This window comes from Vigna angularis, chromosome 11 (genome assembly GCF_016808095.1).
Source record: "Vigna angularis cultivar LongXiaoDou No.4 chromosome 11, ASM1680809v1, whole genome shotgun sequence".
Classification (NCBI taxonomy): Eukaryota; Viridiplantae; Streptophyta; class Magnoliopsida; order Fabales; family Fabaceae; genus Vigna; species Vigna angularis.
Window position 1 is genome coordinate 10,288,873 of NC_068980.1, and position 27,637 is coordinate 10,316,509.

The 27,637-nt window shown below is 35.8% G+C and overlaps 3 protein-coding genes across 3 annotated transcripts; 1 reads left to right on the forward strand and 2 right to left on the reverse strand.

Annotated features, from left to right (window-relative positions):
- The first annotated feature begins 15 nt into the window (after window positions 1–15).
- LOC108332849 (COBRA-like protein 10) lies at window positions 16–2,762 on the forward strand. The gene is made up of 2 exons (XM_052871000.1): window positions 16–705; window positions 1,120–2,762. The coding sequence occupies exons 1-2, from the start codon at window positions 68–70 to the stop codon at window positions 2,510–2,512; spliced, it is 2,031 nt and encodes a 676-aa protein (XP_052726960.1). The 5' UTR covers window positions 16–67; the 3' UTR covers window positions 2,513–2,762.
- Window positions 2,763–14,576: 11,814 nt separating this feature from the next.
- On the reverse strand, window positions 14,577–15,236 carry LOC108334473 (mitochondrial import receptor subunit TOM9-2-like). The gene has a single exon (XM_017570336.2). It carries the CDS (start codon window positions 15,102–15,104, stop codon window positions 14,808–14,810), a length of 297 nt encoding a protein of 98 aa, XP_017425825.1. The 5' UTR covers window positions 15,105–15,236; the 3' UTR covers window positions 14,577–14,807.
- A 3,880-nt stretch (window positions 15,237–19,116) lies between these two features.
- Window positions 19,117–26,790, reverse strand: LOC108334148 (DDRGK domain-containing protein 1). Its single transcript, XM_017569811.2, has 8 exons — window positions 26,530–26,790; window positions 26,308–26,416; window positions 25,387–25,493; window positions 24,490–24,591; window positions 24,237–24,395; window positions 24,019–24,075; window positions 20,757–20,793; window positions 19,117–19,629 (listed from the first exon to the last, which is right to left on the reverse strand). The coding sequence occupies exons 1-8, from the start codon at window positions 26,647–26,649 to the stop codon at window positions 19,424–19,426; spliced, it is 897 nt and encodes a 298-aa protein (XP_017425300.1). The 5' UTR covers window positions 26,650–26,790; the 3' UTR covers window positions 19,117–19,423.
- Window positions 26,791–27,637: the final 847 nt, after the last annotated feature.

The following is a 27,637-nucleotide window of genomic DNA, read 5'->3' on the forward strand; positions in this document are numbered from 1 at the left end:
ACAAAAAGAAAACAGACAAAAACGTAGGAGGAGTTAGCTAGGTATACATTGAAGAAAGAGAACAAAAATGCTTTCGACAATGGAAGAAACCACCTATTCAATAGCCTCCTCCTCCTACCCAACAAAAAAAGCAATAATAAAACTACTAACAATCCATCTCTTCCTTTTCTTGAGCCTCCATGTCTCCGACGTCGGAGCACAGAAACAAGCATCGTCATCTTCGCTCGAACTCGAAAGCTGCGATGGAGTTTTTATCTCGTACACCCTTGTGTCGCGGCAGAAGGAGTATCCGCACGTGAAGAACGCATCGAAGCAGGCGTGGGCGTTCAAGGCGGAAGCTACGCTGACGAACGTGGGAGATGAGGAGGTGCAGGGGTGGAAGATGTTTGTGGGGTTCCAGCACCGCGAGATTCTGGTCTCCGCAGACGGCGCCATTCTCATCGACGCCGGCGACTTTCCTGCGGAGGTGGGAAATGGGACGACGATGGTGGGGTCCACCGTGGCGGACTTGAAGACCGCCATTGGCACCGCCGGGGATCTGAACCAGATGAGTGCGAAGATCGATATTGTTGGGACGCAGTTTGGGTTGGGTGTCGGAGCTACCCCCATGCCCAAAACCATTACTCTCCAGAATGATGGATTCAAATGCCCTGCACCTACTCGAAAAGGTAATATACGTATCCATGCTTTTTTCTCTTCTCTCACGTCGTCGATTTCATGCAAAATCTGTGATCACATGCTTCCAAATTATAATAGTTTTTCTTCTACAACGTAATTATCTTCCATATATTATAATAGAAAAAACAGTTATCTCCGTAAATGTTGATCACATGTTTTTTATTGATTTGTATATTTGAAACGGGTTACGACATAGGTTTTGTTGTTAAAAAGTTGTAAAAAAAAAAATTATTAAAGAGAGATTTTCCTTAAGAATAATGTCATTATATACGCATGATGATGGTATTGTATATGACGGTCTTTGGTGATCATGAGATGATAGGATTTGGAACAAACAATTTCTGCATATATATAGAACTTGAAAACGATATACTGTAACTTTGATTACAATGCATGGAGAGTGATAAGATTGTTTTTATGAATGAATGGTGCAGCCTCGAGAATGTTCGCATGTTGCAGAAAGGACCCGAAAGTGAAGGCAAAGCCAGTGACGAAAACCAAGTACCCTCCTCGTCGCTCTGGGGATCTCACCATAGAATACGACGTGCTTCAAGCTTTTCAGAACAACTACTATGTCCAAGTGACAATCGAGAACAAACACCCATTGGGTCGTCTTGATCATTGGAACTTGACATGGGAATGGCCAAAGGGAGAGTTCATATATTCCCTTAAAGGAGCTTATGCTCGCAGAAAAGACCCTTCTGACTGCTTGTATGGTTCAGCTGGAAAATTCTACGGTGACATGGATTTCTCGCAAGTTGCAACCTGTCAGAAGAAGCCAATAATCTCTGACCTTCCAGCAGAAAGATCAGAAGATGAAAAAGTTGGGAAACTCCCTTGGTGCTGCAGGAACGGGACCGTTTTGCCTCCACTCATGGACAAGAACAAAGCTAAATCAATGTTCCAGATGCAAGTGTTCAAAATGCCACCAGATACTGATAACAGAACGGCCATCACACCCCCTATGAAGTGGAACATCGATGGTGTCATCAATCCACATTACCAATGCGGTGCACCGGTTAGGGTTGATCCTTCGGTTTTCCCTGACCCCAGTGGACTAAGCGCAATCTCCACAGCTGTAGCAACTTGGCAAATAGTTTGCAACATCACCAAACCCAAGCCTCAGCAAAACCGTTGCTGTGTCTCCTTCTCAGCGTTCTACAACGAATCAGCAATCCCTTGCAACACGTGTGCATGTGGCTGTACTGACACAAGGAAGTGCAACTCTCAGGCCTCTCCATTGCTTCTTCCACCAGAGGCTCTTCTTGTGCCGTTTGCAAACAGAACCGTGAAGGCACGAGCATGGGCCAAACTCAAGCACTTGCACGTTCCTAGCAGGCTCCCTTGTGCAGATAACTGCCCCGTGAGCATCAACTGGCACGTGAATTCGGATCACAAGGAGGGATGGACTGCTAGGATAACAATTTTCAACTGGGAGGATTACTCATTTGATGATTGGTTCACTGCGATTCAGTTGACGAAGACTTTCGACGATTTTGAAGATGTTTATTCCTTCAACGGGACAAGAATTCCTGGTCTGAAAACCATTTTCTTAGAAGGCCTGAAGGGTTTGAACTACTTGGCTGGAGAAACCAATGGAACATACGCTAAAGACCCTAGGGTTCCAGGGAAACAACAATCTGTGCTTTCTTTCACCAAAAAGCACGTAAAACACTTTGATATCACAAAAGATGGGTTCCCCTCTAAGGTTTACTTCAATGGAATGGAGTGTTCACTTCCCCCGATCAGACCACACAAAAGTTCGGGGCATAAATCTTCCATCAGTGTCATTGCACTCATATTGACAGCGTTTCTGACTCTCTTGCTGATATAAATTAAACAATAGAGAACGAAGGGTTGACATTGGCAATTGAAGATGATCTGAATCCAAATTAAGGGTTTATTTTTCTTCTCTTCGGGGCTGCTTTTAGATATATATATATATACGTATATGTGTGTGAAGGTCACTCTCTCTCATCAACGACGGGGGCTCATACAAACTGAGCAGAGAGATAAGGATACATGATGAGGGTTGCAGCCTTTTTGTGTAAAAGTACATAACTGTGTATCTGGTACAAGATGTATCTAGCTCATATTAAAATTAGATGGCCTTTTTGATTCACGTACGTTGCTAGTGTATGGATTGTTAGCTTCATGTAGATACGTTTCTCAAACAGAGTTTTAACCTTCTCATTCACAGGTTCTTCCTTTTCCTTTAGATTGAGATTACTTTGGGATGGATGGAAGATTTTCATTTCCAAAGTTGGTGCAATTAACATATAAATGAACAAGTTTGAATGAAAACAGATTAAAAAATACACCTAGCAGACACCACGTATCAAACCATCGGGCATGAGACAACAATGAAGTACAGCTCAAGGTCCAACACAACCAATTTGCCTTTAAATGATTGTGTGTGGAAGGAAAATATCAGTATATAACTTTCTCTTGTAAAGAGAGGGTAGAAAGGGGTGTAAATGGAAGTTCTTCTTTTAGCTTACATACATAAATGATATTTGACAAACATAACACTAATTTTTCTTATTTTTTATTTGTTTTCTAAAAAAAATACAAAAATTTATTCTTTCATATCTATTTTATCTTTATACTATGTATCAAATGAATATATAAAAATGTATAACCGTATCATTACTCAACAATATAGTCTGAGAACAATTTAGCTAGAAAGTTTTGTTTCAGCAAACCGTTAGAATAATTACTGTTACATATCATCATTAAGGCTAGTCTGCTAGACCAGTAATGAGTAGTACCTAGTTCTGTACCTAGAGGTCCAGTACAGACTTTTGGTGTTCCATGTACTCTTGCTTTTTCAATATATATATATAGAAGATAATGAGAGAGATCTGTTAAGCCCTCAAGAATATATTTTTATCAGTTTTTAATCTCAAGTTCGTATCAGAGCAGGTTCATCCTGCTCTGGTTTCTGTCCTGGATTGTCTACCAGCATTGTCATTATCGTTCGCATCTGTCTGGTGCCCTTTGCTATTGTCTGCGGTTGTCTTGTCACTACTTGCAGTTGTCAACTGTAGTTTAAAGCTCTTCAACTTGGTTCTCTGCCATCTCACATATGTCCGCTCTCGTCCGCCGTCACTGTTTCGTCCGACGACCACGGGATTTGGTTCGTCTCTTCACGCGACGACCAACCCCACCGGTGCTGGAGTCCGATTCTCCTCCACGCTCCGCCACGCGCCGCTTCTTTGTGCGCTGCGAACATGCACGTACTATTCACGCGCCGCCCTCTGCCCGTCGGAAGGTCACCGCGACACCTCCATAGCTGTCGCCTGAGTCTCCTCTCTCTGTTCTGACCCTCAAAACCCTACTTCAGTGATGTCCAGAAGCTTCCATTGAAGAAAACCCTAAGAAACCCTCTCGGTTTTTTTGTTCCTCACTGCCGCATTTTTCTTTCTCCTATTTTTATCAAGAATGGCGTATGGAAGTGTTCTTTCTTTCTCTGGAAGTCCCTCCATTACTTCCGAAAAGCTAAAAGGAAAGAATTATCTGTCTTGGTCTGCTGCAATGGAAATGTGGTTCCTCAGTCAAGGACATTATGACCACCTTGAGCAGGATGGAAGCCAAGTACCTTCTGAAAAGGCTGAACAATGGAAACAAGCAGATTTCCAATTGTGTGCCCTATTGTGGCAATCTGTGGAACCCCGACTTTTGATATCTCTTAGAGCCTTCAAAACATGTCACTCTTTTTGGAAGAAAGCTCAAAGCATTTATGTTAATGATATTCAACGTCTTTATGATACAGCAAACAAACTTGCATGTCTCAAAATGACAGACCATGATATGGTCTCCTTCATGACTGAAGCCCAAGCAGTTGTGGAAGAGTTGAGAATGTTCTTGGAAGTGGAATCTTTGGAAGACATCAAGAAGAAGCTTGACAAGTATTATATGGTGATGATCCTCCGTGCTTTACATCCAGATTTGAATCATATCAGAGATCAACTTCTGACAATTCATGAGGTCTCTTCCTTGGAAGCCTTGACCACACGTCTTCTTCGTGTTCCAGTGCCTCAATCTCAGGAAGCTCATGAAACAATGGAACCATCTGTCATGGTTGCCACGCGAGGAAGAGGAGGACGTGGCACTAGAGGAGGAGGACGTGGAGATCGGGGACGTCCACAGTGCACTTACTGTAAGAGGGTGGGTCACACTTAAGAAAATTGCTACTCCTTGCATGGTTTTCCTTCAAAAACCGCCAATATCTCTAAGGCTGAAACTCCCATTTCTGACTCCAAGTTCACTGAGGAAGAGTATCAAGAGTATCTGCGATTAAAGTCTAACAGCTTGGCCCAATCATCTCAATCCCCAAGTACATCCACAGCTTGCATTTCTCAATCCATGGAAGGTCAAAATTCATGGGTAATTGAATCGGGTGTTTCTGATCACATCTCTGGTAATACCTCATTGTTCTCAACCCTTTCCCTCCAAGAAAAACCCCATTTCATTACCCTTGCAAATGGCTCTAAAACTTGTTCAAAGGGAGTCGGTCAAGTCTCCCTGTCTCCCTCTCTCACTCTAAAATCTGTTCTTTTTGTCCCTAATTGTCCATTCAATTTACTTTCCTTAAGTCAGTTAACCAAAATGTTACATTGTTCAATAACTTTTGATTCAAAATCTTTTGATATAAAGGAGCGTGGCTCGGGGAGACAGATTGGAGAAGGATATGAAGCTGAAGGTTTATATCATTTTGGATCTCGTCCACGTGTATCCTGTGTTGCAACTCTTCCCCCTAAAGTGTTACATGACCGATTTGGCCATCCTCACTTGTCAAAGTTAAAAAAGATGTGTCCTGAACTTAGTGGTCTTCAGACTTTAGAATGTGAGTCTTGTCAACTAGGAAAACATGTTAGATCTATCTTTCCTAAAAGGTCTCAATCAATGTGTAATTCTAGTTTTTCTATTATTCATTCTGATGTCTGGGGATCTAGTCGCATCTCTTCTTTTGGTTTTAGGTATTTTGTTACATTTATTGATGAATATTCTAGATGTACTTGGGTTTATCTAATGAAAGATCGCTCTGAATTGTTACCCATCTTCACATCCTTTTTTAATGAAATCAAGAACCAATTTGGTCAAGTAATTAAAATCTTAAGAAGTGATAATGCTAAAGAGTATTTCTCCTCCACTTTTTCTGTAATCCTTAGCTCCCATGGTATTTTGCATCAGTCCACTTGTCCTCATACACCCCAGCAAAATGGTATAGCCGAAAGAAAAAATAGACACTTGGTTAAAATTGCTCGTACCCTTTTGCTTGGTGCCCATACTCCTATTCATCACTAGGGGGATGCCATCTTAACTGCATGTTTTCTTATTAATAGGATGTCTTCCTCCTCTCTCAATAATAAAGTCCATTTCTTCATTCTCTTTCCCAATGATCCTCTCTTTCACACCCCTCCTCGAGTTTTTGGTTGTGTCTGTTTTGTTCACGACATGTCTCTGGGGCTAGACAAGCTCTCCGCTCGTGCGATCAAATGTGTCTTTTTAGGTTATTCTCGGCTTCAAAAAGGGTACCGGTGTTACTCCCCTGAAACCAAGAAGTACTACATGTATGCCAATGTTACATTCTTTGAACAAACACCTTTCTTCTCTCCATCTCTTCAAGATGTTCATATCCTCCAACAAGTCCTTCCTCTTCTAGTGGTTGAGTCCAATATCTCCAATGTCTCAGTCAATCCAAGTCATGCTCAAGGTCCTCCCGAACCTTCCTCTCCACATATTGATATCTTCCGCCACAGTACCCCGATGGGTAGTCCTCTTCCAGAAAATGGTGGATCTCCTCCTTCAGATTCTTTTCCCTCACCGCCTCCTGCCACGCCTCTTGGTGAAAATGATTCTGGTTGGCCCATTGCTCTCAAAAAAGGTACTCGTTCCACTCGAAACCCTCATTCCATTTATAATTTTCTTAGCTATCACAGACTGTCGCCCTCCTTTTATTCCCTTTTATCCTCAGTGTCTTCTGTGGTTATACCCAAAAATGTGGAAGAAGCACTTGATCATCCTGGATGGCGACAAGTCATGATTGTAGAAATGCAAGCTCTTGACCACAGTAATACTTGGGAGCTTGTGTCACTTCCCCCGGGCAAAAAGGTTGTTGGTTGTCGATGGGTATATGCAGTTAAAATCGACCCTAATGGTAACATTTATAGGCTAAAAGCCCGGCTAGTTGCAAAAGGGTACACTCAGGTTTATGGCCTTGATTATTGTGACACCTTTTCTCCCGTGGCCAAGATGACTACCATTCGTCTTTTCTTCACAATGGCAGTCATTCGTCATTGGCCACTTCATCAATTGGATATCAAAAATGCCTTTCTCCATAGTGATCTTGAGGAAGAAGTTTATATGGAGCAACCTACTAGGTTTGTTGCTCAGGGGGAGTTTGGTATGGTTTGCAAATTGCATCGATCTCTATATGGGCTCAAGCAATCACCACGTGCTTGATTTGGAAAATTCAGCTCCATTGTTCAAAAATTTGGGCTAAAACGCAGTGAAGCAGATCACTCAGTCTTTTATTATCATTCGTCTCTCGGGAAATGTGTTTACTTAATAGTATATGTTGATGATATAGTCATTACAGGAAATGATACTACTGGAATATCTCAATTGAAGGAGTACTTGTGTAGACATTTCCAAACCAAGGATCTTGGAAGCCTCAAATACTTCTTAGGCATTGAAGTAGCTCAGTCAAAAGATGGAGTTGTAATCTCTCAAAGGAAGTATGCTCTGGATATTTTGCAAGAAACAGGCATTATTGATTGTAGACCGGTTGACAGTCCTATGGACCCAAATAAAAAATTAATAGCAGAAGAATGTGAGTTATTCTCTGACCCGGAGAGATATAGGAGGCTAGTTGGAAAACTAATTTATCTCACTATTACAAGGCCAGATCTATCTTTTACAGTTGGAGTGGTTAGTCAGTTCATGCAAGCTCCATGTGTTGGCCATTGGAATGCTATCATTCGCATTCTAAGGTATGTGAAAAAGGCTCCCGGGTAAGGGCTGTTATATGAAGAAAACGGAAGCCTTCAGGTATCAGGATATTGTGATGCCGATTGGGCAGGTTCTCCTATTGATAGACGATCTACTACTGGATATTGTGTTTTCCTTGGAGGAAACATTATCTCATGGAAAGGTAAGAAACAGAATGTAGTGGCTCGACCAACAGCTGGAGCTGAATATAGGGCAATGGCGTCACTAACATGTGAACTTATATGGGTGAAGCAGTTCCTTCAAGAGCTTAGCTTCTGTGACATCCAGAGTATGAAGATGTATTGTGATAACCAAGTTGTTCTTCACATTGCATCAAATCCAGTGTTTCACGAGAGAACTAAACATATAGAAATTGATTGTTATTTTGTTCGGGAAAAGTTATTGTCAAAAGAAATATGTACCGAGTTTGTTGGATCAAATGACCAACTTGCAGATGTGTTGACCAAGTCATTAAGGGGACCTCGGATTGAGTTTATTTGTTCCAAGCTTGGTACATACAATCTGTATGCTCCAGCTTGAGGGGGAGTGTTAGAATAATTACTGTTGCATATCATCATTAAGGCTAGTCTACTAGACTAATAATGAGTAGTACCTAGTTCTGTACCTAGAGGTCTAGTGCAGACTCTTGGTGTTCCATGTACTCTTGCTTTTTCAATATATATATATAGAAGATAATGAGAGGGATCTGTTAAGCCCTCAATAATATATTTTTATCAGTTTTTAATCTCGCAAACATTTAAATGTTTAAAAGAATAGAAATGATATCATGACACACTTTTACATTCCTTTGACAGAGTATAAGGGTAAAATAGTCTTAAAAGTGTAAAATTTTGTATTTTTTCAAGAAAGAAGAGAGTAAAAAGTAAGTAAGGATAGTGTCAAATGAATGTAAAAATTTTAGGTGTGTCAAATAATCATTTCTCTTAAAAGAAGTCGTGAGACAATAAAATGACTTTTTTTTTCTGAAATTAAATGTCGTGGCTATGAAACAAGATTTCAGGCCTAATCAGGGGTGAAAAAGTCGTAACTATGGAGAACGACTTTTGGCACTGACATTCTCTAAAAGAATAATAATAAGGTTATACACTTTTACATTCATTTCACACACAATAAAAAAATAAAATGATAATAAAAGAGTAAACTTTTATATTTTTCAAAAAAAATAAATAAAAATAAGAAAAAATAGTGTTAAATAAATATAAAAAATTTATATGTCAAAGTATCATATTTTCTTTTTGTAAAAATCATGGCTGACTAGTTTAATTTGAATTCAAAGTATTTTCTCTACACTATACTTGATAATCCATTATGTGTATGTGGTAGTTAACATGGACGATTGCATTGTTTATTTTTTTTTTCTTTTTACAATTCTAGGCAAAAGAGTTTGTGATATTACACATACGGGAAAAAATTTGAATATTACTAATATGGGTAAGTCGTGTAGCTCTCATACGATTTCAAATGAAGAAATCGTATAGGAGGTGCACGACTTCAATTCTAACATAAGTTAAAAGGTGGAATCGTGCATTTCCACACGTTTTCTGGTTCTGGTATTTAATACTGAAATAATTTAGCGGATACGCAACTTCACTGGTAATTCAAATTACATACCACTATAATCAATTACCGTAATGTTGTAATCGATTACCAGAGAAAAAAATGAATAAAACACATGAGGTTAATCAATTATCAAAGAGATTTGGCCATATAAAACTTGTAATGTTTGTTGTATACTCTTCATAATTTGGATAAAATGTATAAAATAGAAAACAAGATACAATATAAGACAAAAGTGTAATTTATTAATATTAAAAAATGATAAATACAAATATGTAAGAATTATTGATGATATTGTTTTCTCTGCGGTGTAACCATCTTTCTTCCTTCCTTTCTTGTAGCTACCATATTCCCAACAGACTTAATTTCTTTTTTTTTTTCATTTTAATTGTTTTATATGCAAAGTAATTAATGTAATTAATTTTGTTTCAATTGATAATGACGTTTAAAAATAATCTTTCCGACGATATATCCCTTCTACGTAATCAAGACAAGCACATTACGAAAGAAATTTGGGAGTTGTTCGTTCCCATAAAAAACATGCAATCTAGATTTTGAAACATTTAGGCCAAGTTGATCCAAGGGTCACAAATTTAGTTGATCCAGTTGGATTTGGGTATATATTAAGATTAGAGAATATGGAACTGAATCACCTCTTGGTGACTACTCTTGTTGAAAGGTGGAGAACTAAAACTCACCTTCCATTTGTCAATCAGGAAAACCACCATAACCCTACAAGACGTGGTATTGCAATTGGGTCTTCCAATTGTCATCAGTAGTGACGCACTATTGCAGGAATGTTTCAAACTATTGAGGGATGTTCCCCTGAGACATTATCCATAAGAAAAAACATAATCAAACTACCCTAGTTGAACAACAGATTAGCTTTGTCATGCTCCCTAGTTGAACAACAGATTAGCTTTGTCATGGTATATCATGGTATAAAATTTGACCAAGACAACATAGGATGATACATGCTTTTATTACAGTTTTAGGTTTGGAAAAGAATAACATGCATTTCTCCTTATATTAATTCATTGACCGACGAAGATATTGTTGCGGGTGTAGGTTTGGTTTCCCCCTTGACAGAAGGTGGTGTCGTATGATGTAATTGACTTTCATTAGACCACCACCATTACTAAATTTTGTCAGAAGTTTGACGACCTCCAACTTAGACATGCATGAAAATTACTTTTTAAAGTATTTAGTTTCAATACATCTGAATTTTATTGTAATGGTTTGAAAAATCTTAGTTCCTCTAGACTATGTACATGCGACAAAAGATTCATCGACGGATTATAATTAATGTTTATCCTGTTAATCGGGCAATAATTTCTCTTATATGTTTTCCAACAGCTGAACATCAAAAAGTCGATCGTATGATGCATCAATTTAAGTTTTGACAAACATTCCATCAGACCCAATAAATCTCGATGACGCTTATAAAGAGAACATAAGAGGAAGAACGGATAAAAACTAGGAAGAATACCATCAATGATGAATCGCAATGTGTAATGACCAACACAATTATGTTGTTCATGGGATACAATTTCAAAGAAATTGTCATCTGCGTAACAACACATCGTACATACAATGATATATAAGTCATATTATTCAGTATCTTGCATCTGTAGAAGATTCTTCAGATGATGAGGTACATTGTTTTAATTTTATTTCCACTCCATTAATGATTTTATTATAACAATTTCACTTTTTTTCAGTACGATACGTCACATCAACCTGCAACACATCCATACCATCTCTCACAATCCTACCTTTACCCTCATAGGTTTTCGTCTGAACACCTGCAATATCCACACCACATGTTTCCACATGGGCACTTGGAACAACTTCTCACCGCAATCATCCTATCAGCAAGTTCTAAGTTCTTATGGATACTTTCCACCAACATCAACCTTCAATGTAGGTCTTTCAACATTTAGTTCTGGTCCTTCAAACATGTTTGCCACATCTACCATGACTCCACCATCTGCATATCCAGGAAGTCCTTCATCACACCATTTTTATCGACCGATGATGCCTTATCAACCATTAAAAGGTCAAAGTTAGTCCATTGAAATTGAAATATCTGATGAAACATCAAACCTCCCTCACAATAAGATAGACGGCCACAATGACAAATAAATCAACCAACTTATGACACTGGAGGACATATATGAATTATATGATTATTAGACAATGTTTTATAAATGAGTTTTGTAGTTTTCTTTTAATAAATAAATAGAAATATTTTTCTTTATAATTAATTTGTGTACACTATTACTTATCTTTTGTCCCTTCTGCATCATTGCATCTAGATTGCATTATAAATACCCTTATTGACTTCATTTCCTCACACCTTTCTTCAATCCTTTGCCAAATCTTTTGTGAACTCCTTTCTCAACACCTTTCTCAAGTCCTTCTGCCAAGTTCCTTTCTCAACTCCTTTCTTAAGTCCTTCTGCAGCACAACATGACCAACTTTGACGGTGATATAATTGTCATAACCAACACATAAAACATATATAATTCATTCCTGGCAACCTTATTTCAAGATGACAAAATCAAAGATGGTGAACATGGTATGAAATTTATCTGTCAGAGACCAAAATTGTTTCGCATATCATACAGTTGCACATTCAACCTCTTTAAAGAAAAAGTTTGCAAGAGTTTTGCCAAACCAACACATCCATCAACAACTTATACTTCCGTAAACACAATTAATGCAAATCATACTATAATGTATGATGCTCTTCAAATAGTAAGAGATGAAGATGTGTTTAAATTCTTGAATTATAAGTTTCAATTTTCGATTAACATGATTATAGAATTGTATATTACCTTATTCAAATCTACCTATGAAATACTCAATCTTATAACTCCAACAACCACATCGAGTTCCACTTCCACCACCACAACCCCCATTCCAAGATCACCAACAAAAATATATCACCGACAAGCTATGTTATTATTTTTTTCAGCCCATTGTACATATGGTTGGTGCAGCACCTTGAGTTGAATTGCGAGCTGTGTTATTTCCATTAACCTTTCCATGAAACTGGCAGCAGCTTTGGAGGTCATCTTTACTCCCCACTGTCACTTTTTCATAATGCTATTAATTTTTTATATTACGATATAGCTTTCAACCAATTTGGAATGTGCAAATATTTTGAAGTTCCCAGTTTTTGTCAAACACTTTGAGGAGTTTCTTTAACGCTGATTTCACTTTCGACTCATCAATTCCAAGAGTTCCCATTGCACGATAGGCCGTTACCACTCTTTCATTGGGTGTCTTTCATTGGGTGTCATTTGTAATCAGCTAGTAATTACTTTTCCCACAGGTTCCTAAAATGTAGAACGCCCCTAAATTTCAAAGATTTTTGAAAAGAGAAATACAACCACACAATTTATGAGAAATGAGCTATTTGATCAAAACATTCTTTTGACAGTGACTTCGAAAGAAAAAGCTTGGATAACGCTTAAATATTAGCTATTCAGCTTTTCAATAATTAAAAACAAAGTAGGTACATTAGCAAAATTTCAGACAACAATTAATAAAAGAAATTAAATGATAAGAAAACTGCCTATCCTGACATAGAAATACAATATTCCACACCATCGATATTTTTTCTCATAAGAAAGCCCACAGTATGTAGTAGAATATGAACATTTCTAGGTCACTGTGCTTACAATAAAATACCCAAGGAATCAATAAGTCAAGTGAATTTTTCAACTTCCCCATCTCCGTAATATTTCAATTCTAGACGTGAAGTTCATAGAGAGAAACAATGAAGATGATTCGAGCTCCTCAGGCAAAATGAGGAGAGAAAAAAGGACAAGGGACACAGGCTTGTTAAATTTTGAAAAACCACCATGTACATTACACATGCCGTTACACGAAAACCCTAAGTAAAACCTCCCAATGAACATGCAACAGAGTATTTGACCACATCAGATGTTGATGATCTTACAAGCTGAAACTAAAACACTTGCTCGAACAATCAAACATGAAAGCGAGACAAAACCATTTAGAAACAAACAAAAAAAAATTTTCACCGAAAAAAAAATGCAAACAGACCTGGTGCACTGGTGCTGATAAACTGATAAATTTCAGTTATTGCATTGCATGAGATGAGAAATCAAGTTAGTCTTTTAGAGAACAGCAGAACCATATTCTGTGAAATACTCCAACCATGGTGGGAGGGTGCATAAGGTTTGCTCTCCACCATTTTCTCATATTCCAAAACATATATGAACCAACATGAATAAACACAGGTGATAGGATTCATCAATCAATGCACGATCAGTGTCTGCTCGTTGGCACTTAGAGGTGCTAGTCACAACCAACTGGACCATCAGAATGCATCAACCAAACAGTGTGCTACAGATCTCGTGGACAAGATCTTCCAGATAACAAAAAGGCAATGGGTTTGGGTAGCACCGAGCCTATAGAGAGGAATGAAGTGATAGAACAGTAGAAGATGACATAGCTTCTTTGAATCAGAGGAAGCAGCTTAAACTTTGACAGGACATCATGAATGAAACTCGAATTAGGATAATGTCAAAAAACACAAAATACTAAGAGTGTGTTTAGATACAAAACCAGAAATGTTTTTGAAAAAAACTTTTCTACTAGAAAAAGCTCTGTATTTCCAACGGAGAAGCTTTCAGATGCACTTCTAGCTTGTGTTCAACCAGACCATAAAAACAGAACCACCCCATCCAAGAAAAGGTAGAACCACCTTGTCTGAGAGTAAGCCAAGGTTACTTAAAGCAAGACACAAAACTAGGGTGTTTCTACATGCTGAGTTCTGAGGAACTCACCAAGAAGCTAAGAAGCCACCAAAGATAATACCATGTTCAGGCACAGGCACAGCGTGGGTCAAATTAAACAATAAGCACTCAGTAATTATAGTATTGACCATCGGTTTCCAAATTATCATAACTTCAAGTTATTGATTTAACTCAACCCAACCCTTTGTTTTATGTTTTATTTTTGTGTCTAGTGAAAGAATTTAGCAGCGCCCAACAATCAGCAGAATAATTCAGGATCCTCATGCATCCGAGCACCTTCCCTTCCCGTAGTAATCCTCAATGTGAAGAATTTGAAGCCAAAACTACTCATAAAGTTGCAAAAAGTATGATAACAAGCACAACCATCATAAGCTACAGAAACCTTGTTTCAAAAACAATACTCAAAGAAAATATAAGAACAGTAACTAAGTTTGATCTTCAATACGAAACTAGTCTAAGACTAAACCTATGAAATGCGATCGTAATTATACCCAGATATCACTATATTCAGCATAGGAAGCCCTTCTCAAGTTCATCACAAAAAATAACTCAGCTCAATGCATAGTGAAACAGAATCATTCTACTAGAAACAGCAGGTAAATTACAATTGGAACAACTAATGACAATATCAATCCTACACAAAAAATTCTTACAGAAAGTGTTTCTTTTTATCAAAATCTAGAAAGGTAAAATTATTGAAAGCGGGAACTCTAGAAGGAAAAGCGCATGCAGGTTTCAAATGGAAGGAAGAAAACCTCGCTTTTATTTGGGGGCAGGGGTGCCAAGGAGACTGGCCTGTTGGAGCTCAAGGTCGTTGAGCTGCTGCTCGCGGTCCATCTCCACGATGAGAGGGACAACGAGGACGAGGAAGGTGGTGCCGGCGATCCAGGCCGCCTTGCCGGTGCTCCGCAGGAGCTTCTTCGCCACAAAGATGGCGTCACCGGCGGCCTCCTTGCCCCGGACGACGATGGAGGAGCGCGAGATCTTGGCGAGTACGGAGCTGGAATAGCTGGACCTGTCAGGAAGCGACACTCCGCCTCTCTTGCCTTGGGACGCCATGGAAAAGGGAAACGAAGGAATTAGGGTTCGCAAATTTGTTCTCACATCCTAATTCTGAAGCACTCGTTAGTTAGCAGTGTTTCCTTCTCCTTACACCCGTATACCCTGGTTACCTATATGTGTGTGTCATTGTTCTTCTAAAATCTCTATATACTATTTCAATTTGTTTTTAGTGTCATTTTTCTTTAACATCGTACCCTATATATTTTTTGTTACAATAAAATATATTTGTTTCGGTGGAAATTTTCTGGGACTGAGACACTAACCTGCTGACTTGTCTGAAACTGTGTTATGGCTGTCATCCTCAAAGAGATGGTCAATTAGAGAGGATAATTCAATCTTTGAAAAAGTTGTTAAGGACCTGTGTTTTTTATCATCTGGCGAGTTAGGATGAAGTGCTACCTTTAGTGGAGTTCACCTATAACAACAATTTTTAGGCGAGTATACACTAGTACAAAAACAGTGTATAATGTCACATGTTCAACGTTCAACCAGTGAATAGCCAACGTCAATGATATTTTTATAAATAAATGCATTTATTAGACTTCGTTTAGAACTGTAATTCGACGTCAATTTAAGACGTCGAATATTTTAGAAGTCCAACGTCCTATTGGGTAAATTTTGTAAAAAAGTTTGGCCCAAAAGTGAAAATATATTTACGTATGACGTCGAATGCCCTAGAATTATACGTCAAAAGGTTATAAAACATCGAATGCTCTAACGTTAGATGTTAAAAGGTTAGTGAATTCAATAAAAATTTGAGCGGGAGATTGAAAATTCATTTCCTTTATCTTAGCGCGCGAGACCCTTTTCTCTGCTCAAACTTTTCTCGAATGAAATTTGACGGCCATCAAATGTAATCTTTCTTTCATTTGATACAAATGCATGTTAATTAACTACTTTAAGTATGATTTTTGTTTGTTTTGACCAATTATTTTCGTTTCTTGTCTTTCATAGGCGCATTCTGCTTTCTCTCTCACAAGTGACAACACTTTATTTCGACGAATCCACCTTTTGAAGGTTAGTTTTCATTTTCGTTTTGAAGAACTTATTTGTTAAACTTGTTTGTTGTTGTTGTTTGATTGAACTTGTTTGTTGTTGTTGTTTGGTTGAACTTGTTTGTTGTTTGTTTCTTATACTATACTGCACGTTCATAGTTCATACTTTATAAAATATTTGTTTTTCTGTTTTTCAGGTCTTCGTAGAATTGTAAAAAATGATCACAATTAATTAAAAACACAAAAAAATTTATTAACGTCGTATATTGACAAAATTTGACGTTAATTAATGTAACGTTAATTTTTTAAACTTGACGTCAATTTAACGTCTCTTAATATGACGTTGGCCTTGAATTCGATGTGAAAGGGAAAAAAACACCAACGTTATATGGTGTTTTTGTACTAGTAATAGGTATGACACATTATGGGATGTTATAGAACTCCTTTGTGCTGGTACCATGATGTCGAAGTTGTGTTCGTAGGACCTGAGTTGTTGCAATAAACCATAAAGAAGGTGAAGTTTATACAAGAGAGAATGAAGGCCTCACAAAGTAAGCAAAAGTCTTACCTTGATCAAAGGACAAAGTAAGAAGAAGTCTTACCTTGATCAAAGGGAAAGACCGTTGGAGTTTGCATTTCGGGGTCATGTTTTATTATGGGTAACTTCAACCACTGTTGTGGGAAGGGCTATTCGTTCAAGAAAGATTTATCCTAGGTTTATTGGTCCATATCAAATTTTGAGATGAATTGTACCAGTGGCTTATGAGATTGTCATGCCACCTGAGTTGGCCAATCTTCATTCGGTGTTTCATATCTCACAACTAAGAAAGTATGTGTTTGATCTTTCCCATGTGCTTGAAGTGGAGGATGTTCAAGTTAGAGAAGATCTATTAATGGAGGTGCGGCCTATTGGAATAAAGGATTGTCAAACGAAGCAACTTAGAAGAAAGACTATCAGTCTAGTCAAAGTTGTTTAGGATAAGAGGACTTTACGTGGGGATATACAGGATATGAGAAAGTCATACCAACATTTGTTCTCTAGTAAGTCCAATTTTTGAGGTAAAAACTTTTTGTTGTTGAAGAGAATGTAAAAGCCTAGAAAATTGTGTTTTAAAATTGATAAAGTATTTATAGTAATGAGACTAAGTTCTTTTAGAAATAAAAGTTTAAAATATAAATAGAATTCTTATAAACAAGTTTTATTATCCTAAATCACATAATCTCTTTAAAAAACCTCTTTCTCTAGAGCTTTCCCTTTTCTCTAAACCTTCTCACAACATGTTCATTTGTTTGAAGATCAGAGAATTCTAGAATAACTCTTGTGGCGAGATTTTTAATTCTATCCGATTAGTTTCTCAAAAATAGAGTAAGTTGGTTTTCTACTCTTCTATTTAGTGTGTTTTGTCTTCTTTTGCATGTGGAGTATTTGGGGTTGCATGTGATGTTTAAGTATTCTATAAGACTATCTACTGATTAGTAGTCATAATAGTGTGTCATAATCATGTTTCTATTGTTTGTGGGAATATATAGAGTTTCCTATGCTTTTTTAGTTGTTTTAGAACCTCTAAAGTTGTTTAGTCATCTATCATGTAAAGGGAGCTAACTATCTTGTTTTAGAAGTTGTTATGTTTAGAGACTATGAAATTGCATATTTGATTTGTGTGAGATTGATTGATTATGATATTTGTGGTTGAATTGCTGAGTAATCTGAATGTGTTGCATTGATCGTGTGTTGTTTGACATTGTTTGAATTAGTTTTAAGTTGAGGAACTGGAGATCTAACCATTTGAGCAAGTTGGCATTCATTTTGAGATTGAAAATTGTTTTGGAACCAAACATTAAGTTAGGAATGCCAATTATGTTATCTAAATAGGTCCCTAGTTCCCTAAATCAAGAATTGAGTTAATCATTTTCTAATATGGTATTGAGCGATATTGGTGTGCCACTTTTTACTATAGGTTTGAAATAAACTAACTTCTTTTCGCTGAACAAAAGATTTGTGTTGTTGAGTGCGACTTTTTGTGAAAGGAATGGGGTTGAATGGTGAACCTATCGCTGAGCACCACCCTTTGAAAAGGTCTGACCCTGAGCATTAGTTTTGAGTGCTAGTTTTGAGCATCAGTGTGCATTTTATGACTTTTTCTAAATATTCTAACTTGCTCAAGATTGATTATGGTGTTTAGGTATGTTTAAGATGTATAATGTTGTTTATATTAATGAAGAAAATGATTTAAGATGTTGAAAGAATTTCAAAGAGAAATTATATGATTTGGTAAAGCTTAGTGTATGCATTAACATATGGAAATAAAAAAAAAATATTCTCGACTCTAATAACTATTCATGTTTAAATAGAATAAAATAAGTTATGTAGTAAGAGTGACAATAGGTGTTAGCCATTGAATAATTGGTCCTAAACCGATAGATACTAACTTTGTATATAAAACTCTTGTAGAATATAAATATCACTATAAGTAAACGTCTATATTGAAACTTGTGTAAAATATCTAAATAATTAAGTTTAATATTACAAACGTATGTATATGTGATGATATATATGTGATATGTTTAATATTCGTTGTTGATAAATTAGTAAATTGTGAATATTTTAAATCAAATATTTTGATACATTAAATTACCTTTTCTTATCTTTGTTTGTAAGTTTGTCTCTTATTTACAAAAATCACCTTAACGATGTTATTAAATAAGGATGTTATGATAGATCCAATGCAAGATAGAAGTAATACTGAAACTTAAAGTTGAACTATTTGTTTTATTGTCTATTTCAGTTTTTGAAAAATAGAATTATATTTTTGTAACGGTGTAACAATTCATATTAGTGATATAAAACCTTGTTTATATGTATAATTAATATTAGTTATATCTAGAAAAACTTTAATAACATTTTATATATATTTCTTTGAATTATAGATTTTTTCTTCATATTGAATGTGATGTTTTTTTTAGTAATTGAATATTAATTAAATATTAGTAATTAAATAGGAATAAAAATAGGATGAAAGAAGACAAATCCTAGTGTTGAGTCTGCAGGTAATGCTAAAATTGTTACAAAGTCAAACAAAATGTAATATAATTTCCAAAGTTGGGGAGAATTTCATCTTCAGACACGTAGATCTGCCTCTTGAAATACGACCTTTCTATATTATATGGTTTACTTTCGGCACGAAAAAAAAAACTCTGAAATTGCCGTTATACTAAAGCTGTTCAAAGTCATGTAATCAAACCCTAGGCTAACCGGATCATTGCTGCTTTTTTCTTATGTACATAACCAGTTTCCCCACACTCGTTAAGTAAAAAAATACCTCAGTTGACAGTTATCTCCTCCCCAATATTAATGTCGTCAGTGTACTGAACTTTAGGCTCTAAATCAATGAACTGGTTTGATTTACTTGCTAAGTGGGAAATGCTGACCCTCCCTTGCCGCTTAATATAATCAGCAACCGCTTTCATCTCTTCTTGGGAGATGTAAATAAATTTCCCTCTGTCATCCATAACACCTGAAAGCCGATCTGATGCACAAAAATAACTCATTATATCCCATTCACCTTGGCAGCTGAAAGGCAGTGTGTAAGGTATCATAACCTTAAAAAGGGCAATAACATTTGAACGTATAATAATTTTAAGTTTATCAAAGTTGTAACCAGTAAAAAAACGGAGACAACAACAGAATACTTATTAATGGTGGGGAAGGAGGTGGGGAAGAACACAATTTAAGGCCCATTTGTTTAATCTCTTGAAAAAAGTAATACGAGTGTAATAAAAAGAGTTTTTTGGGAAATTTTATAAAGAGCCAAAAGTTATATTTTGTTTGGATAAGAATTATATAAAAAACACACTTTATTTCAAAACAATAGTCATAATTACAGTTTTTTTTTTCAAAATGAGACTAAAACTAGCTTCTTGAAATAATTAGAATCTGGCTTTTTATCAAATGCTACTTAAAAGTTATCCCTTGGAAAAACACGAAACAAACTTAATCCTCCTATACAAATGCCTACAGAGGGAATCATGTAAAGACAATGTTCAAAAGATATATAACACATCCTCTTACACGATATTCCAATACTCTAAATTATTGGTTGAAACTTGAAACTAGTTGGAAAACACAAATTAATGTGAATCTCTCTTCTTATTTAACAAACCTTCCTCGTGACTTTATCAGATAACTCGAACACTATGACACAATAAAATGCACGTACCTTGATTGCACAAAGAAAAAACATACTGTTCGTTCAACAACCCACAAAAAGAATAACTAGATTGAGTAGCAATGCTAAGAAAAGGGCACGTTATCCTTTGGTATTTGACAATAATAATAAAAAGTTGGTCACTCTTTGTAGGAAGGTTTTAATATAAGGACAACTAATGAGTATGGACAACTAATGAGTATGGACAACCTGTTACTCGTGAAAATGGGGTATAAATTAAAATATACATAAGGAATCCGCATTGAGTATAATATTTCCTCCACATTGAACCTTGCCAATGAATTACCATAGAAAATGGGAAATTGGCTATATATATGAATTCCAGTGGGGGTGTAGGTGATGTAAAGACAAAACTCTAAGTAATAAAAATGGGAAAGATAATAGATACTTGTTATGATGGAAGACAATTTAAATAGCAAGGTCCTTACCCATGCTTTCCAGGGATGTGATACGATTGATACATTCCTGCATTGGTACAAAAAAAATAAAAGGCCAGTGAATGAAAAAAATACCACTCAGACAGTACGAACTATAACAATCTTCATCCTTAAAAAAAGAAAGTACAATATAGGGCTTCATTACTTAGAAACTATCACCACTTGGCCTAAAACCCATAAAAGTGTAGAGAGAGTAAATTACAAAAAGCTAAAGTGCCAACTAGAACTATAATTCAACTTAAAGGCCCGTATCTCTTGTCCAGGAAATGGGAACAAGAAATATTTTACGGACCTTCATCCAAAAGGGAGTGGTTTGTAATGCAAAATATTTGATAATGAAACGAATTTGTACTCAAAGGGGAGTGGCACATTTTGATTGATTGTTACTTGTAGTGCACCCAAATTACTGTGTTCCAGAATTAGTATAAATAACAAGGTTACTGATACGACAGTTTGTGATGGGCCTTGAGACAGTAATTTAGGAAGCAATGTATCTGAATTATCATTTTTTTGTGTGTCAAGATAGTCATTTGGACAATGCTGGATTTGCAACAGTTATCAGGAGGTGTTCCACATATAGTGTCAAATATCACATTATCGAGAGATATGACCAAGTTATAGTATATAAGCAGATTTAAACCTCAGCTTACAAGTTAGTATTCTGAAGTTAAGTGAGATTTAGTCCACTTTTTAAGATAGTATAAGAGTTTATCCTAGTAAGGTTTGTTAAGTTATCATGTCTCATGCTATCAAATCATTATAAGACCATCCATGACATGAGGGTGTGTTAGAAATCTTACATTGTAGAGGTATGGTTAGATTATAAGATATAAGTGGATAGAAACACCATCTTGCGAGTTGGTTTTATGAGGTTAAGTTGGTTTTCATGAGTAATTGGTATTGAATGTGTTTGAGAGAGAACAAACATCATTTTACAAGTTGGTTTTATGAGATTAAGTTTAAAACTCACTTTTGAAGATATTTCATGAAAGTCTATATTTCATGAGTAATTGGTATTGAATGTGTTTGAGAGAGAACAAACACTATAGGGGCTTAGGCCTTTGTATTGCATGTTGAGAGATGTTGCTCTTGATGAGGGACTTTGTTTTGTGATCTTCCTCCGCTCATAAATTTAGGTATTTACAATTGAGTTCAATTGAGTCCCTGATAAATTTTCTTGATAAATTTTCTTGGTCAATTGAGTACTCAATTTTGAAATTTTTCTTAATTGAGCCCCTGCTGTTTAGTTTTCCAATATGTAGGTAACATGAGCATTATTTTGCCTCGTAGTCTTACTTATTTGTTGTCATATGTTAAGAAATGTGATGTTTTATGATTAATATAATATTACGATTAATATAAAACGAGTGATTTTATGCTCCTGGATGGCTTCCACATCATCACCTAGAGCAACCAAGGGATTGTCTCTGTCACAACCATTGATGAGACATTCCTGTTGTCCAACACATTTTAATGAAAACAATAAAAATTACTTATTTTTTCTACATTAACTGCAATATTGCTTGGAGGATATACACCATATGGAGATGAGGAGGAGGGTCAGGAGATGCAACCGTCGAATGGAGGCCTGGAGGCCTTGACGATGATTAGATGATTATTTTTGTTTTGCTATCTTTGCTTTACGTTTAAGAACGTTTAAGATGACTATTATTTTGCTTTGTGGTCTTTATTATTTGTCGTCATGTGTTGAGAAATGTGATGTTTTATGATTAATATAAAATTAATATTGCAATTAATATAAAACGAGTGATTTTATGCGCTCACTCAAAATGTGTTGGATAATAAAGTCATCATGTTCCTCGTTGGCTTCCACATCATCACCTAGAGCAACCAAGGGATTGTCTCGGTCACAACCATTGATGAGATGTTCCTGTTATCCAACACGTTTTTAATGAAAGTAATAAAAATTACTTGTATTTTTACATTAACTACAATATTTCTTGGAGGAAATACATCATATGGAGATGAGGAGAGGGATCAGGAGATGCAACCGTTGAATGGAGGCCTTGACGATGATTAGATGATTATTTGTGTTTTGATATCTTTGCTTTACGTTTAGCATTTTATATTCTATTGGAACTCGATCTTTCGTTCTTTACTTAGTTTCAGTTGAACTTTATATTCTTTTGGAAGTCTGTTTCTTTAGTTTTTCTGGATTTTAGTTGCAAATAATAGTAGGATGTTTTGTTTGACCCGCTGTCTTTTTGGATGTTATTTTTAGGGGTCAGGTAATTCTTATTGGTTGAGAGACAGGGAATTTAGGGGTTTCATGTTCTCAAATCAGCAGCTGTAGGTTGTATGATCAGACTAGAAAGAACAGAAAATCTCACGAAAATGGGTTCATATATAACCCTGCTTGTAATAAAGAACAGAAACGAAGAAAACTAGGATCCAACAATCTTCTCTCACTGCGCAGTGATGCTAATTGTAAATTGTAATTGAGCTCTAAGGCAAAAGAAAACTAATAGGATTATGCAACATTAACATCCTAGATGAATAGAAATATATGATCACTCATGTATTTCTCCCTTCTTAGGGGCATTTGTTTCACGGTATAATTTTTTATTCCTAGGAAACATTCTTTAGAATATTATGCCCAGCAATGATATTTCTGTTAAAATGTTTGGTTGGTTTTTAATAATTAAAAGAGAGTGAGAAAGAAGAATGTAATGGAAATAAGTAGTTATTATTTCCAAGAGACATTTCCTGGAAAAAAAGATACCAGGGAATATATTTTCATAGCCGCTAACAAAGGTAGCAACATTAATTCACATCTTCACAAGAAGATGACGAATAACAAACACCATTTAGTAATTAGTAGAATGCACTATTCACTCTACCTTACATCTCCACTTTCCCTTCCTCCATCTCTCCACTCCAGAACTCTTATTTTTCTATCATATAAGATTGGAGTAGCATCATCTATCTTAAACACAGGGTTTTAGCTAGCTTCCTTACCAATACAAAATATATAAAAATAAAAATAAATAAACAAATAAATAAATAAGTAACCTCAAGGTAAATTTAGTCATTTATCTCAACTATACTTTCATCCTATTAATTTTTTTTTGGGAGCGGGAAATTGTTGGTGGTTTATATAATAGTAAAATACCAATAATTGTGTAGTAGTGTAGTAATAGCCACACTCACATGAAATAGTAGAAATACGGACATGGGATCAGCCTGTGTAGAGAAGCTGACTAAAATAAAGGAATAAAATACGAAAGAATACCTGTGTTCGCAATTTAAATTCTGCAGCAAGTTCTTCTAAGGGAACACATTTGTGCTTCTGAACGATTACACAATTAAGTCTAAATTAGTATGGCTATAAAACCTCTTCAAAGATGACAATTATATTCCTAAAATTATTGCTATTAATTTTTATTTTTTCCATGAATAAAGTATGAAAAATTTAGTAAAGGGAAATCAAGGAAATCAACGGAGAATAACCTTTATATATTCAACAAAATTGGCTAGCAAGTCTTCAGCGCTATCCTGCGCTTCTTCAAGGGTACCTTCCTCATCAACTGAAAATTCACCTTTCCACTTTTCAAACTCCAATGCAGCAGCCTCCTCCTCCTTAGCTTTCTGAGCTTTGGCTTCCTCTTCCTATATGAACCATGACAAAAGCATGTGCTTTGCAACTTAATAAACCATAAGAAAGTCTATACTAAAATCAAGCAGAATAAGGTAATGAACTGACCAACATACGCTCCTGTGCCTCACGCTCCTCATCCTTCAACCTCCTCATTTCTGAATAACGATCTTGTTTTGCCTGCTTTGACTCTCGTGCAGCTTCATCAGCCTTCCAAGAAGATCAAAATACAACTATTTAAATTTTAACAAAAAATAGATAAATCCTTCAAAAAAGTGAAACATGCATAGAAATTCAAAAATACATAACAATGCCCAGGATATGCGGGGAAGACGAGCTGTCTTGAATTAAACACTCAACACCCCTATCTGAGTACAAATTCTCTCCTGCATTCTACAAACCCTTGAATCCAACACTCAACAGTTTAAGTATTAGTTTTAGAACTAAATAAAAACTAGAGACAGTAGCCATGCACACTGCATGGGAAAAACAACAGAGGTCAAAACAAAATAACCATGCTTTTTAATAAAATTACAGTAATCACATTTAGGTAGGAAGCAATCTCTTCTCAGAAGAAACCAAAATGTGTAGAGAAAATGGACAGTTTTAATAATAATAATATTAAATGGATTAAGTCAGGTGTCCTTTACAAAAAACCTTCAAATACAGATATCATCTTTCATTTCAAGAAACCACCCCTTTTGGTAAATCAAATTCAAACATAAGTTATAGTCCATTTGTAAATTAGTATAGAAGGCTACAAGCTATGGTGCAAAAAGCAAGAATCCAGCAAAAAATATACGCAAGTAAAAAAAGATGGAATATAGACGAACATCACCATGCCATTTGACACCTAGAAAGAGATAGAGAGAGAAGTGTAGGTATGATAGATGACGTGATTGGGAGAGAGATAATAGGTGTTAATGGAGTGTTTGTGATTTTAGGTGTCCATATATAATTACCCTAAAGTTAATTGTACCAGTTTCTAAAACAAAACAAAAATACCTGACGCCGTGCTTCCCTCTCTTGCCTTTTGGTTTCCTTTTTCTTTGATGCTTTGGCCTCATAATACCCTCCACCAGCAGCTTCATCGTCACTCTCACCAGCAGATTCTGTTTACACGTAAACAGAGTTCATAACTCAAAATGGCAACCCAGTTTCAAGAAGCCATTTCCATGCATACTTCCATCCACCAACCAGTTCAATCGTACTTCCATATGAACTTCTCAGTATGCACTTATAAGAGAAGAAAATAAAAATGGAAACGAACAAGTTTCTCGCGTAAGTTTAAATTATTTTAGCTTATATGTACGTAAAGATCAGATATTGTAAGCTAAAAAAAAACTGTCAACAATCTAATTTTAATTTATGAGAAAAGTTTAATTTAATTTACTTTTTCTTCCCTATAATTATTGAGAAATTTATCTACGCAAATCAGAAGTCAAACAGTTGACTCCACAGGTAAAATTATCTCTATATCTCATTCTAAGCTAAACACTAACAATACATAACACTGATGCATCTAACAAGATAGCAAAACATAAACCTACAAAGATCACCAGATTTCAATGATTTCACATCCATCAACCGTCCTTGTGTTCATTTTGAACAAATTTCTTTACGAGCACTCATATAAAGACGAGAAAATACGAAGAAAAATATGGAACGAACTCCTCCCTAACTTAAATTTTGCTTTGCATAAGCTCATGAAAACTCTTTTATATTAATTTCCTAAAAGATAAATTTATTTTTGTTTTTTGCTTCAAAGTTTATCCAAGCATTCTCTTAGCATAAAACAACTTATCTCGGATTTATGAAGAAGTAACATCTCTGATTCACATTTTCATTCACCAAGACATCATTGCGTTTTACATAGACACAACAAATTAAAATAAAAAAGAGCAATAAAAGAGGAAGACGAGAAACCTTCTACCGTCGCAGGCGGATCTGCCGACGTACTAGCTCCAGACGCAGCAGGCCGGCGACGCATACGACGAGTGGCGGTGGTGCGCACAACGGTTTCTCTCCGCGGAGCCTGTCGATTGATTATCAATGATAAATAAATCCGGTTATGAATTTAAAAGCGAAGCGATTAGGGTTATGGTAGCGAAATGAGGAAGAGTGATGGAGTTGAAAGAAGGTGCAAACCTGGGGAGGTTCGTCGTGGTGAGGTGGAGGCTGAGAATCCTGACGGCGTTTCCATAGGTAGAGTGGGATCAACGCTACGACGAGAAACATTGAGAGTACCGCTACGAGTAGCTCCTCCATTGCTGCGAATCGAGCTTTGTGTTTCCCTTCTTTCTTCTTCTATCTGGTTTCTTGCGAAATTTATTTATGAACTCTGTTTGGGACTCTTGGAAACGACGCCGTTCCTTTCCTTTCTCTTCTACGCTTAACGATGTCGTTTCTGTCTTTGCATTTTTTAGACGGTGGTTTTATCATTACAAGTTCATATTACGGTTAATAAAAACAGAATATGTAATATGTAATAAAAATTAACTTTATTTAATGCAGAGAATATAGAATATGGTTTTACTTTATCTTTGAATTTTTAGAACATCTTTAAAAAACTTATTAGTATATTTATCAATTTATTTTTCTAAAGTACGTTATCAACTAATATTTTAAAGACCTTTAATTATGTTGTTACAAAAAAATGTCACACCAACAAATATGATATGATAACATACATTCATGTTGTGTAATATTTTAATGTGCCAAAAGGCTCAAAATAACATTCCACAATTAGTTATTATCTTATATTTTTCGAATGGATTCAAATAACTAAAGAAAAAAAATATAGAAGACGAATATGAAAAAGTGGTAGCTAAAACTTTGAACTCAAATAACACAAGATAAATAAAAATGGTTGCAGAAGGAAAGAATACATACTTAAATATTTGTTGAATTTAGGAGAGAAGTAGAACAAAGTAAATTGAGGTGTGAAAAGTTTATCCAAAGAAAAGAAAAAATATGTATTTGTTATGGGGGTTGTTCTTGGGGTTTTCTTCTTGGATAATGATATTTTGACAATATTTTTTTGATAATATTTTTTTGACAACATTTTAACATTATTTACGTGTCATTCTATGATTGGTCCAAAATTATTCTACAATCAATAATAATAATCATAAATACCAATATGGACCAATCAGAGAATAACACGTAAATGAAGTTAAAATATTATAAAAAAAATATTGTGAAAGTATCATTGTCCTTTCTTCTTCATTCCATGAATATTACTTTCATCTGGCTA

Coding starts and splice junctions, on each gene's coding strand:
- LOC108334473 (XM_017570336.2), bottom strand. CDS start 15,104: ATGGCGTCCCAAGGCAAGAGAGGCGGAGTGTCGCTTCCTGACAGGTCC.
- LOC108334148 (XM_017569811.2), bottom strand. CDS start 26,649: ATGGAGGAGCTACTCGTAGCGGTACTCTCAATGTTTCTCGTCGTAGCG. Junction 24,396..24,489: donor AGGCACAGGAGCGTATGTTG/GTCAGTTCATTA, acceptor TGGTTCATATAG/GAAGAGGAAGCCAAAGCTCA. Junction 19,630..20,756: donor CACATCCCTGGAAAGCATGG/GTAAGGACCTTG, acceptor TTTGTGCATCAG/ATCGGCTTTCAGGTGTTATG.
- LOC108332849 (XM_052871000.1), top strand. CDS start 68: ATGCTTTCGACAATGGAAGAAACCACCTATTCAATAGCCTCCTCCTCC. Junction 706..1,119: donor GCTTTTTTCTCTTCTCTCAC/GTCGTCGATTTC, acceptor TGCAGCCTCGAG/AATGTTCGCATGTTGCAGAA.